The following is a 12,711-nucleotide window of genomic DNA, read 5'->3' as shown; positions in this document are numbered from 1 at the left end:
TTCCTGAATTTCCCGGCAACTTGGCGCCGGCTTCCTGCCAGAGCTCATCCCAGCCCTCGCTCGCGCCGGCGTGGGGTGCTCGCGGCCTCACGCGCTTGCCTCTCGGTCTCATGGCCGGTCTGACTTTATTCGTGGGCCGTCTCCCGCCCTCGGCTCGCAGCGATCAGCTGGAAGAGCTGTTCAGTCAGGTGGGTCCGGTGAAGCAGTGCTTCGTGGTAACAGAGAAAGGTAAGAAAGGAGTGGGATGGTGGAGAGGGCGTGTGCTCCTGGGAGCTGGAACAGGTCGAATGTCAGGGAGCGGAGCTCTATAGCTATGATCTGTTCTATAGTTATGATCTGTTTGTTTTTAGACAGGGCTCTCACTCTTTAGCCCAAACTAGCCTCGGATTCGCTACCGGTAGCCCTTGTGCTTCTGCCTCCTGAATCCTCCGATTAATGACGTGAGCCATCCCAGCTAGTTCTTTGCTCTCTCCAAAAGTACGGGACCGGGAGCTAAGATTCTTTTCTAAACGGACTCAGCCGTCGGCCTATAAGGTTGATTTATGCAAGGCAAAAAACACACAACGTTTCTATTGCGTTTTCCCCTTTATTACGCGTGTTCAGGAGTTCAAACGCAAACCCATTAGCCTGGCGTAATGGTAGTAATCCCCAGCATTTGGGAAGGCTGAGGCAGGAGAATTGCTGGGAATTCGAGGATAGCCTGGACTATATAATAGCGAGTTCAGGACAGCTTGGATTACATAGCGAGATCCCGTCTCAAACAAACATTCCCAAAGTAACATTTAATAAAGCACCAGCCTGGCTTATTGAGAGTCTGATGACTGCTGGGTCGGAAGAGCGCTCAGTTTGACATGGGCTAACTTACTTAATGTTCTCAACAATCTTATAGGACAAAGAGCCTTAACCCCATTTTTAAAATAAAGGAATATAATCTTTAAAGACATTAAATGGTCTGAAGTTGGTCTGGCTAGTGAGAGGACTCAGTTTGATTAGCACATTAGCACATCCTGCGCATTCATCTGTTTATTTGGCAAATAGTTCTTGGATGCCAACTGTGTTTCAGAACATTGATGGCTGCCCTTAGGATACAACAGGTGTGTGACACTAAATCACTGACACAGATTCTGTTCTCACACACTTAGGGTTTGAAAGACAGCCGATAAATACCCAAACTATATGTTGATAATAGTGATACATTTATGCTAAGGAGAAAAGTCAAAAGGGGGAGTGTGTGTGTGTGTAGTGTGGCTAGGGAAGACCTGTTTGAGGAGAGTGAACTAAGAACTGAGGGATAAGACAGTCTGAATTCAGGAAGCAGCAACCTTGAAGATATTAAAGCAAATATGTCCTTGTGTGAGAAGAGAGCTTGGTGGCCAGGGTGAATGAAGGTGTGGCAGGAGATTCGATCACACTGAATCCCTGGATTGTGGTGTTTACTAGAAAATCCTATTTCTAGTTGTGTGGCTCAGCTTCAGCACACACCTTTAATCCCAAACAATAACAATAAAGTTAGTTTGTAGAAGGAAGCAGCCATGCTTGAAAGTAATGTCTAATTGAGAGATAAAATGAAAGACTTGGCAGAAGAATAGAATATGTCCAACTTTCAAGAGTACATCAAGAAAAGAGATCCCAGGACCCACTCCACCTGATAGACAGAACCAGCTCCTGCCAGGTTATTCCCATACCTTTGCACACACATAAGTAAATAAATGTCACAACACTAATGTTGTGCCGGGAGTGGTGGTATCTGACTGTAATCCCAGCACTTGGGAAGTGTTGGCATGAGGATCAGGAAGTTGAGACCTCCTTGGGTTATATAAGATGCTGTCCCCCAAAACAAGGAAGTGCCAAGGAAGGCACTGCTGCTGGAGGTGTAATGGACATGAATACTGCTTTACAAGTGATGCCAAAAGCCACTCTCATTTACCATAGCCTATCATGTTGAATTGGAGAAGTTGTCAAAGCCTTAAGACAAGTGACAAGCCCATCTCTGTGGAATATAAGTTTTGTGTTCCCTTACCTTAAACCCGGTGTTCTTGGTCTAAATTCTTACAGTCTCTCATACCCCTTTTAAGAAAACGTATGAGCTTCCTATCCGGGGAAGTGAGGTGTGCTAGAGACAGTGTTGAGCTCCCGTGTTTAGAGGAGGGCTGGGGATGGAGGTGAGGTGGGGTGTTTCGCAGTGGGGTTGGCATGGCACTTGTGATTGTGAGGATCTGAATGTGTGTGGCAGTTTTTCATGGAGACGCAGTTATTGTTTTGCCTTTATTTGAGCACTAAACTTCACAAATGAGCAGCTATATTTTTATTGTATTTATGGATAAGAGAGGGTCTTGATTTTTTGTTTTTTTCTTACTTCCTGAAAGATGAGTGATAGGCTTTTGTGAGAGGAAGTTCTAAGGAAAAGGAAACCAATCTTCATGTGTTACGTGTAGGTTTTGTTTGTTGTTTGTTTTTTGTTTTTGTTTTTTTGTTTTGTTTTGTTTTTTTTTTGAGACAGGGTTTCTCTGTGTAGCCCTGGCTGTCCTGGAACTCACTTTGTAGACCAGGCTGGCCTNGAACTCAGAAATCCGCCTGCCTCTGCCTCCCGAGTGCTGGGATTAAAGGCGTGCGCCACCACGCCCGGTTTAAAATTTTAATTTCTTAATTTGGTGTGCATGGGTGTTTTACCTGTGCACTGTGTGTGTGTGTGTGTGTGTGTGTGTGTGTGTGTGTGTGTGTGTGGTGCTCTGGTGTCCTGCTGACCTTGGAGGCCAGAAGAGGTCATTGGGTTCCCTGGGACTGTAGTTACAGATGATTGTGGGCTACCATTTAGGTACTGGGAATGGAACCAAACCCCAGTCCTGTAGAAGAGGAGTTAGTACTCTTAACCGCTGAGCCATCTCTCCAACCCCTTAGCTTAGTTCTTAGCACTATTTTGATGTCCATTTATTTCTCTCTATCTCAAATTATTCCTTGTAACGAAGGGATGGTCATACTTGTTTACCTAGCTTGGAGTGTTCTGAAGCTAAAATGAGGCCAGGGATTTATTTCTTCTTTGGAAATATTTAATTTGGTACTGAAATGCTAGGTGTTGATGGTACGATGGTAACAGCACCTAGGGACTTCAAAGCCAGGGTCTATCTATTTATATATCTTTTGAGGTTCTTTTTTCAGCCTTACTTATTGCTGATGTTTTCTAAGAGAAGACTGTGTTATCTGGGTTTCCAGATCTACCACGTGTAATTTTCCTATCCTTTCTGGTGGTCTTTTGTTGTTACATGTTGAATTCTTTTGTGAAAGCCTGGTGTATATCTTATGTGCACCATAGTCTAAAGATTGTCAGGGCTGGGGTAAGAAGAAGCGATAACAGGGGGACATTGAATTGGAAGCAAGAGGAAGATTAACAGTCCTCAAAGTGAGGAAGGAGCTCCCGATGGAGACTCTTATCTCTGGGGTGGCTCACTGGGTGGCTGGGTAGAACACATGCTGGCTTAATCGTTGATGACGTGGAAGCCTCTGTCCTGTCACTCCAGTTCCCTGCCTTTGTGCCTTGTTCTAGGGAGTAAGGCATGCCGAGGCTTTGGCTATGTGACTTTCTCCATGCTGGAAGATGTTCAGAGGGCCCTCAAGGAGATCACTACCTTTGAAGGTTGCAAGATCAATGTGACTGTTGCCAAGAAAAAACTGAGGAACAAGTCCAAGGAAACGAGAAAAAATGGTGAGTTTCAAGTAATTCTGCAAGGGTTAGGAAGACACTGAAGATTCCAGAAGATCAGAGAGCTGGGAGAGTCTCCAGAACTTGAGTTCCCTAGTTTTCTTTCTGTTGCCAAAACTCCACTGGTGTGCTTTGAATAGTCATCTGCTTGCATCTCTGTCTGCAAGATCTGGTTCTTGGATATTGCATGCTTAACCTCATGGCAAATGCTGTCTGTATTGGTACCTTCTTCATTTATGTCTGTCCTAGAAATGGGTTGCAAACTTATCCCATGTCTCTCACTTTTTAGAAAATTCAGAGTCCCCAAAGAAGGAGCCAAAGCACAAAAAAGCCAAAGTGGCAGATAAGAAAGCCAGATTAATTATCCGGAACCTCAGCTTTAAGGTGAGTGATGGAATGAAGCGTGTGTTCTAAAGAATGCTGGAACCAAGGCGTACTCAGTCAGGAGTGGGCAGTATTCTTTTGGGAAATAAACCTTAGCCTGCTGAGTTGGAAAATGGACCTGTTTATTAAGGGCTCAGCAGTTAAAGGTTCTGCTGTCAAGCCTTATGACCTGAGTTTAATCCCTAGGTCTCACATGGTAGAATACTGACCATTGCATGTTATCCTCTGAGTTCCAGGCACATGAGCATGAGTTGTCCCCCTACCCAATAAAATAGATAGATAGATAGATAGATAGATAGATAGATAGATAGATAGATAGATAGATAAAGAAATTACTAAATTTCATGAAATGTGTGGATGCTTTCCTTTGGAAGAAGCCACTACTGAGGAAAGGATCTGTGGGTTTAGTCTCTCTTCTTCCCTTTTTGAGTGAGACAGGGTCTCTTGTAGTTCATGTACATCTCAGACTTTCTAGCCAAGGCTAGCCTTTTAACCTGACTATCTCCTGTGTGCTGAGATGACAGGTGTGGAATACCATGTCTGGCTTTTTTTCCTTTTTTTTTTTTTTTTTGGCTTCTTAGATACAAAGTAAGCTGTCATCTGTTCACAGTTGTTTGCTGTTCTAATTGTGAGAGCTTAGCAGAAAGGAATGAAAGGATACAGACGCACTGCAGAAGATGAACTGCAGCTGATGTTTCTCATGTCTTCCCTGTGGAAATATTCTCATTCTCTTTTTTTCCTTCTGTCTTAGTGTTCAGAAGATGACTTGAAAGCGGTATTTACTCACTATGGAACTGTGCTTGAAGTGAATATCCCAAAGAAGCCAGGTACTTGTGCATCTCCACTTAATGAAGATAACTGGGGTTGATTTGGTTTTGTTGTTGTTGTGTTTATTTGTTTTCAAGACAGTATCATTAGCTGTCCTGGAACTCAGTCTGTAGACCAGGCTGGCCTCAAACTTACAGAAATCTGACTGCCTCCTCCTCCCAAGTGCTGGGATTAAAGGCATGCGCCACCGTCGTCCTGCTTGATGAAGACAATTTAATGTGACTTTGCGCATATTAGTGAACTGGAAATTATTTGCTATGATATTTGTGGCCATAGACCATATAATCTTTGCAAATTGCCTGGCATAGTACTTGACAAGCGGGGAAGCCCTAGCGTTACTCCCTTGGAGACATTTCCCAGGAGCTCAGACCCAGATTTGCACTAGTTACCTCTGGCATTGCCGCACTGCTTTTCCTAAGGCTGCCCTAACTGCTGCGTTAGGGCAGGGGTCTCCTGGCTGATTGGCAGGCAGGCTGGGGCTTAGCTTGTCAGCCTGAGTTACTACAGTCTTCCTGTTCTGCCACTCGCCGCTGCCTCTAACCTTCTTGTACATTTTTTCACAGATGGAAAGATGCGTGGTTTTGCTTTTGTTCAGTTCAAAAACCTCCTTGAAGCAGGAAAAGCTCTCAAAGGCGCGAATATGAAGGAGATAAAAGGTAGGCTTCTACACTCGCACCATGACCATGTTATCTCTGGTGCTTGAGTGAATTGCACAGTAACCACAGTTTTTGATATGTTTGAAAGATGTTTCTGCTGCTTAGAATCTCATTGCTAAAATACTAGCTCATGTAGCCCAGGGTAGCCTGGAGTTCCCTAAATAGCTAAGGATGGCCTTGAACATCTGATCTTTCTGCCACCTTCTAGTCCTGGGATTACAAGTATTCACCAGCACACTACAATTTTTGGTGAAAATTTCTAGTATTTAATCTTAGGTTAAACTTGAAAGGTCTCATACCAGGAGCCCTTTCTTCATTTGCAATTCCTAGTGACTATCCTGGACAAAGCTGCTAATAAGTGGCATGTTAATGCTTACCTTCCTTTCTTCTGGTTGGGCCACTATTCATCAATACCCATGGGCTATTAATCTACTCTTGGTAGTGTCAGGTGGAAGAAGGGTCACCTTAGTTCTTTCCTAACTTAAGCAAGATTTCCATTGTCCCAGAATGTCTGTTTTTTGCTTTTTGAAGTATTTTTAAAATACTCATCTTTTAAAAAAAGATTTACTTATTTTTATGTACATTAGTGCATGTGTACCTGCAGGTCAGAAGAGGGCATCAGATCTGGTTGTGTGCCACCATGTGGTTGCTGGGAATTGAACTCAGGACCTCTGGAAGAACAGACAATGCTCTTAACTGCTCAGCCACATTTACAACTTTATCTTATATTATCTAAAGTGTGGTGGCTGTGTAAAAAAGTGGAATTTCTGTTGTTAAAAGGTCAAGAATTAAAGAGAGCAACTGGGAAGATTTTTAGTTTTGTATTTGTTTTGTAACTATCTTGCAAGATAGTCCAGGTTGATCTGGAACTCAAGATCTTCTTGCCTCTCTTCTCTTTAAGAACCAATAGTTGGACTGGAGAGGTGGTTCAGTGGTTAAAGGCTAAGCTCACAGCCAAGAGAGCCAATAATCTCAGAGTTGGCATTTCTTTGTCTCCACCAATATGTTACTGTCTTTCGGTGGGCGGGAAGTTGGGATATTAGAGGAAGAGAGTCTCTCTGATTCCACCTCTCTGTTGGACAGGACGGACTGTGGCTGTGGATTGGGCTGTGGCAAAGGACAAATACAAAGATGCCCAGCATGCTTCTGCCCCAGGTAAGGTGTGTTGGCACCAAGTAGGAGGGTTGCGAGGGCAAAAAGAATTCCTGTAGTGTTTTGTTTCGTTTTGGTTTTGTTTTGTTTTTGAGACAGGGTTTCTGTACATAGTTCTGGCTGTCCTGGAATTTGCTATGTAGACCAGTCTGGCTTCAAACTCCCAGAGATCTGCCTGCCTCTGCCTTCCAAATAATGAGGTTAAAGGTGTGTGCCACCATGGCCAACAGTTCTTGTGTTTTGATAAAAGTATATCTAAACTTTCCTGTCATAGTCTATAATGGGAATGTTGAGCTGGATATACCCAAGGCATAGATTAGTCCCTCCAACTCCCCCCCACCAAAAAAACAAAGCATCCTGGGAAATGTCCAGATTTTTGTGGGCTCAGCGATGCTTGTCAATTGACGTTGGATTGCCTTGGTGATCTGATGGCTGAGCATCGGCTCTCTTGAGTCTAAACTCACTTCTGAGGTATGAGTGAGGAGGCCTTAGTTCATTCCCCTCACTCTGTTCTTCCCTCGCACTATGGCCACTGAGAAGAGAGGGCAGGGATGGAGGGCTCCTCAGTTAAGAGCACTGCTTTCTCTTCTAGGGGGTCTGAGTTCAATCCCCTGCTGCCACGTGGCAGCTCACAAACATCTGTAACTCTAGTCCCAGGGGATCTAACACCTTCTGCCTTCTGAGGGCCCTGTGTGCTCATGGTACATAGATACATTTGCAGACAGAGCACTTTTATATGCATAAAGTAATAAATTTTTAAATGAGAGAGAGAGAGAGAACGAGAACTGCCTTTAAGTCACCAGAGTCTCAGAGACTATCTCACATCAAAGCTAAAGTTCACGGAGGCCAGAGTGAGCAGTGTGCTTGCTGTGGTGTGTAAGTGTTGGCTTTTTTGAAGAGTTTGGTTGCTGTTTCTCTCATTCTGGAGCCTAATCTTCATTTAGGCTTCTGAGGTGGGCGAGAAGAAGAGGAATCTATTCTAGGTGGTGACAGCTTTGAGTTTTTTGTTTTGTTTTCCTTTCTTTTTGCTGATATTGTTTTCTGTCATTTTTTTGGTGTCTGTTAGGAATTGAGCCGTAGATGACTCAGATGCCCAAATCCTCAGGTGCTCAACTCTCCCCTAGAATTTATGTGATATTTCTGACTTAGGGTTCCAGTGCTGTGATGAGTCTCACATGACCATGGCAACTCATGGCGGGAAGCTGGCAGCGTGTAGGCAGACATGGTGCTGGAGAGGGAGCTGAGAGCCCTACATTCTGATCTACAGGCAGCAGGAAGAGAACTGGCTTCTGAGCCCTCAAAGCCCACCCCCTAGTGACACACTTACTTCAAGAAAGCCACACCTACTCCAACAAGGCCATACATCCTTAGCACCACTCCCTGTGAGTCCCCATTGGGGACCAATTTTATTTGAACCACATCTGCCATACATCTTAAATTCTCACTAGATTATTTGAAAACCTAATATCATACAAAGCTACATAATAGTTGTTATTCTGAATTGTCCAGGGAATAATGACAAAAATTTAGATATTCAGTATGGATACAGTATTTTTAAAAAACCTTTTTTGGTCTGTGGTTAGTTGAATCTGAGTATGTAGAACTAATAGAAATGGAAGTCTGATTGTATAGGAAGAAAAAACAGGAAATCTTGAAAAACCAAAGAAGCTACGTACTTAAGTTATTAGTTACTCCTCTTAAAATAATCTTGTTTTAGATAATAAGTGAATTCCTTCCTTTATCCTCCTCCATAGGTGTAAAGAAGAGCAATGATCATAAGCCTAAGGAATCAGGTAAGAAGAACTGCAGGGTGGAAGAGCAAGAAGAAGATAGTGATGATGGTGAAGATGATGAAGAAGATGATAGCCATGATGATGAAGAAGAAAGAGAATCAACAGTAGCTTCTCCTATGAATGTGCACAAGAGGTATGTGCACATTCTGAGAACTAGGGAAGACAGCATCTCTCCTCTTGCCTTCACTGCGAACTTGGCCCATTTAAGAAAGCTCAGCCGCTTACATGTCAGCCCCGATGATGAGATCCGAACTGTGCTGTTGCAGAGCAGTCAAGAGAGCAGCTCCCGAGGAAAGCATCGAGGAAGACGACTCTTACGAGGACAGTGACCTGGAGGAAGGAGGCAGCTCCTATGATGAGGGGACAGTGGACAGTGAGAGCAGCGCTGAAGAACAAGAGGATGAAGGTTTGCTGGTATCTTCCTAAACACCGTCCAGCTTTGAATAAATTAATGAGAAATGGACACCAGCTCTGCCCAGGCTTCTTGCAAATAGTTTTCTATCAAATTTTTAACTACTGAACAGAGAACCTTCATTTTCATTTTTTACCTAATACTTTTCTTCCCATCCCTTTCCCTCTATCCCCTTTCCCCTCCCCTTCTCTTTTGAGTCGGGGTTTCATGTAGCCCAGACTGATGTTGGTCGTGCTGTGTAGAGAATGATGAACTTAATCTTCTGATCCCCTGCCTCTGCCTCCTTGGTGGCTTATGTGGTGCGGGGATCTAAGGTACAGCACAAGCACTCTGCTATCTGGCTGTGTCTCGGCTTCCCTCTGACCCCTTTTTAAAGTCAGGTCTCCGATAGCCCAGGCTGGCCTCAACTCAGTAAGTAGTTGAGAATGCCCTTGAACCAGTCCCTGCTGCCTTCACTGCGCTCTAACCCCAGAGCCGGAACCCAGGCTGCGTGGACGCTGGGCGGTCATTTCCCACCTGAGCCATATGTGGAGGCCTTTTGTTTCTTTATTTGCTTTGTTTTAAAGATGAGTTTGAAATGGTTGAGAATTTAGAGTTTTCCTCAGAGTTTAAAACCTTGCCTTAATATTGAGGGTGTTACTACTTCTAAGTCGAACAACTGGATAAACAGAATATAATACATATTACATACTAAATAGGTTTTTAAAACAAAACAAAAACAAACCTTTTGACTTGATACATACATAAAATGAGTTAAAAAAAAAAAAAAACTAAACAAACAGTTCTGAGTTTGAGATGAGGTAAAGAACTATAAATGCAGCACGGGTTTCCAGAACACAGTCCTACAGACTAGTGGCTTGAATAAGACAGATTTATTTTCTTATACTTCCGGTGGTTGCCTGTTTCTGCCTAGAACACTAACCTGCTCACTGTCTGCAGATAGCTTTACCCACGTGTGGAGTCAAGGAGAGCAAAACAAAGCAAATCAAACAAAACCCCCCAAACTCCGGTCTCGCTTCCTCCTTAATAAGGAACCTCGTCCTGTAGAGTAAGGCTCTGCCCGTACATCTCCACTTAACCCTGATTACCTCTCTGAGGTCTCCTCAAATGTAATGACCCAAGGAGTTCCAGGCTTACTGTGTGGATTTGGAGAGGCATGGTTCAGTTCCTAACCAGGACTTCTGGGAGCATCTGTAGAGCTCTGACCAGGTCCACATTGCTCCCTTTATTAAGGACAAGTAAGGCAGGTCATTATATAGTGCGAAATGGCCGAGAACCAATTCCCAGGGTGTGGGTGTTTTTATTCAGCTGTTTTGCCTGTGTTTCTGTAAGCCTGGTGGTTTGGTGTGGCCACAGAAGAGACAGAGAAAATCAGCTTTTCTGTTCCTGAGGATGGAGTCAAGGCTTTCACACCGAGGACACAATGACACCTATGACTTGGATTCATCTGCCTACTGTCATTTTCTTTTTTGAATCTGAAAACTTAGTGGGACTCAGATAAGAAGTTAAAAAATATAGTACAAAGGAGCTTAATGTAGAAATCACAAGTTCTTCACCAGTCCACAATTCTCCAAAGTAATCTCTTTTTGTCCCAGAAATTTGTATGTACACACATAGCATATAAGTGGTTTTCTTACTTTTTTTATTTTGAAGGGTCTCACAGTGAAATCCACTCTGGACTTGAACTTGAGATCTTCATACCTTGGTGTTTCAAGTGCTGGGGTTCCAAGCATGAACCACCATACCTACTGTAATGTTTATTCTTCAAGCAGTGAATTTCCTCTTCATCCAGATTGTTAGCGTCTTAGACCATATTCCTAGAGACAATCAGTATCATGTTTCTTGTATGCCTAGAGAACATGTTAACACATTTATAAGCAGAAACACATGCATATACATGCAATTATAGTATAATGTGTGTGTGCAAGTGTGTGCACATGTGTGAATGTGGCCACAGCAAATATATGGAAATTTTTTCCTCCACACCACTACCACATTGGATTATATTGGTGTTTTATGTTTTGCCAACTTAAGTAAAAAGTATTTTTTTCTTTTTTTTTGTATTTTTTTCTTAAACTATGCCCCTCCCCCTCCCTTTCTCGCTCTCATGAACTTATGTCCTTGTTTATGTTAAATGTACATTCTACCACTGAGCTACACCCTTAGCCCCTCTGCTTTGCTTTGCTTTAAATATTTTAATGTATTTAGTCATTACATTCTTAGTCCTTTAAAAAAATTTATATGAAATATTTAAGAAGTTAGCCCTTTGCCATATGACTTGCATTTGTCTTTGAGTTTTTTGTTTTGTTTGTTTCGTTTTGTTTTTTATTGTTGTTTACATTAGATGTTCCAGCCTCAAAGAAAAAGAAGAGGAAGTTACCCTCGGATGTGACAGAAGGGAAAACTGTCTTCATCAGGTATGCCCTCCTTATGCAGAGCTGTGTGTCCCCTTCACAGGTTCCTCGCTGACCTCACCTGCCCTCACTCGCCTACCTCTCCTTTCCCCTCTCCCCCACCTTCTTCTGTCTGTCCCTTCCTCTTTTCCTCTCTCCTTTCCAGAGCACTAGAGTGAGATGCTATGAGACTGGTTAGCACATTTGGTCTGGGGGACGCACGAGTGAGAAGTGTAAGAGCTTAAGTGGGGGGAGTGTGCGGGGTGGGGTGGTAAGTAGTAGGTACTGTCTCTATCCTTTTCAGAGTTCTTGCTTTGTAACTGGGGTGGCATCTTCTAGAACATTTCAGCTCTTACCTGGCTCTCACGCTTACTGAGAAACACTGAGGTGACACCATTTACCCTAGATAATGTCTCTCTGTATGTCTAACTTCTCTTTTTTTTCTTTTTGTATTTTACATTTTTGAGAGAGCGTCTCATGTATCTCAAATTATGTAGCTAAAGATGACCTTGAACTTATGTCTCCTACCTCCACATCCTGAATATTATGACTACAGGTGTATGCCTAGTTTATTTTGTGCTGGGAATAAAATTCAGGCCTTTGTATACACTTCATGTATGGAATAGTTTTCTGTTATCTGGAGAGAGGTAACATGAGTTGAGACATTGCCTCCATCAAACTGTCCACAGGCAAGTCTTGAGGGGCATTTTCTTGATTAGCAATTGATGTGGAAGGGCCTAGCTTCTGGGGAGGTGGTCCTGGGTTATATTAAGGAAGTAAACTGACAGGACTGGAGAGATGGCTCAGTGGTTAAGGGTATTGATTGATCTTCCAGAGGGCCCAGGTTTGATTCCCAGCACCCACAAAAAAGGATACAACTGAAAGGATTAGTACTTGTCTAGAGTCTGTTTGAGAGTTCTTGAGAGGAGCCAGGGAAATTTCCATTGGCTGTCTGAGATTAATTGGAGAACCACTGTTATCTGAAAGCAGAGTCTTACTGTGTTGGGGAGAACATAATTTGAGAGGCTTTTGTTCCATTAGAATAGCCTTTCCTAGGGTGTTCAGGTGGGTTCTGAAGTTACAATATTTTAGGAAATATTTTACGGATGATTGGGGAGGCTCTTGGCACATGGTGAGAGGGACGGTCTGTTACAAGGTTTGAGATTGGTGTGGAAAGGTTGAGGGAATTTGGCTTTGGTTCCTGGGTTGATCTTGGATGTGACTGGGACAAGTGGTCAGTAGTGGTGGTGAAGTATTGGCAGCTGGAGTATCAGTGGCAAGAGGGACTGTGGCTAACGGAGGGCTTTGGAGAGAGGAGCAGAGAAAGTAGTGGGCAGCACTGAAGGAGGTCAGTAGGGTTTAGGGGAGCACTGAAGGAGGTCAGTAGGGTTTAGGG

At 43.4% G+C, this 12,711-nt stretch overlaps 1 protein-coding gene across 1 annotated transcript in view; it reads left to right on the top strand.

Moving 5' to 3' along the window:
• Nucleotides 1–12,711, top strand: part of Rbm28 (RNA binding motif protein 28) — a 41,333-nt gene continuing 28,622 nt past the window's right edge. Inside the window, exons 1-9 of the mRNA XM_021189903.1 lie at nucleotides 1–228; nucleotides 3,542–3,700; nucleotides 3,987–4,081; nucleotides 4,833–4,908; nucleotides 5,473–5,565; nucleotides 6,649–6,720; nucleotides 8,472–8,643; nucleotides 8,777–8,916; nucleotides 11,267–11,339. Of these exons, the coding sequence (XP_021045562.1) occupies nucleotides 111–228; nucleotides 3,542–3,700; nucleotides 3,987–4,081; nucleotides 4,833–4,908; nucleotides 5,473–5,565; nucleotides 6,649–6,720; nucleotides 8,472–8,643; nucleotides 8,777–8,916; nucleotides 11,267–11,339 (998 nt within the window). The 5' untranslated portion in view covers nucleotides 1–110. The remainder of the gene's footprint in view (nucleotides 229–3,541; nucleotides 3,701–3,986; nucleotides 4,082–4,832; nucleotides 4,909–5,472; nucleotides 5,566–6,648; nucleotides 6,721–8,471; nucleotides 8,644–8,776; nucleotides 8,917–11,266; nucleotides 11,340–12,711) is intronic.

Source organism: Mus pahari, chromosome 2, assembly GCF_900095145.1.
Source record: "Mus pahari chromosome 2, PAHARI_EIJ_v1.1, whole genome shotgun sequence".
Lineage (NCBI taxonomy): Eukaryota > Metazoa > Chordata > Mammalia > Rodentia > Muridae > Mus > Mus pahari.
This window is presented reverse-complemented; position numbering and strand designations above follow the sequence as displayed.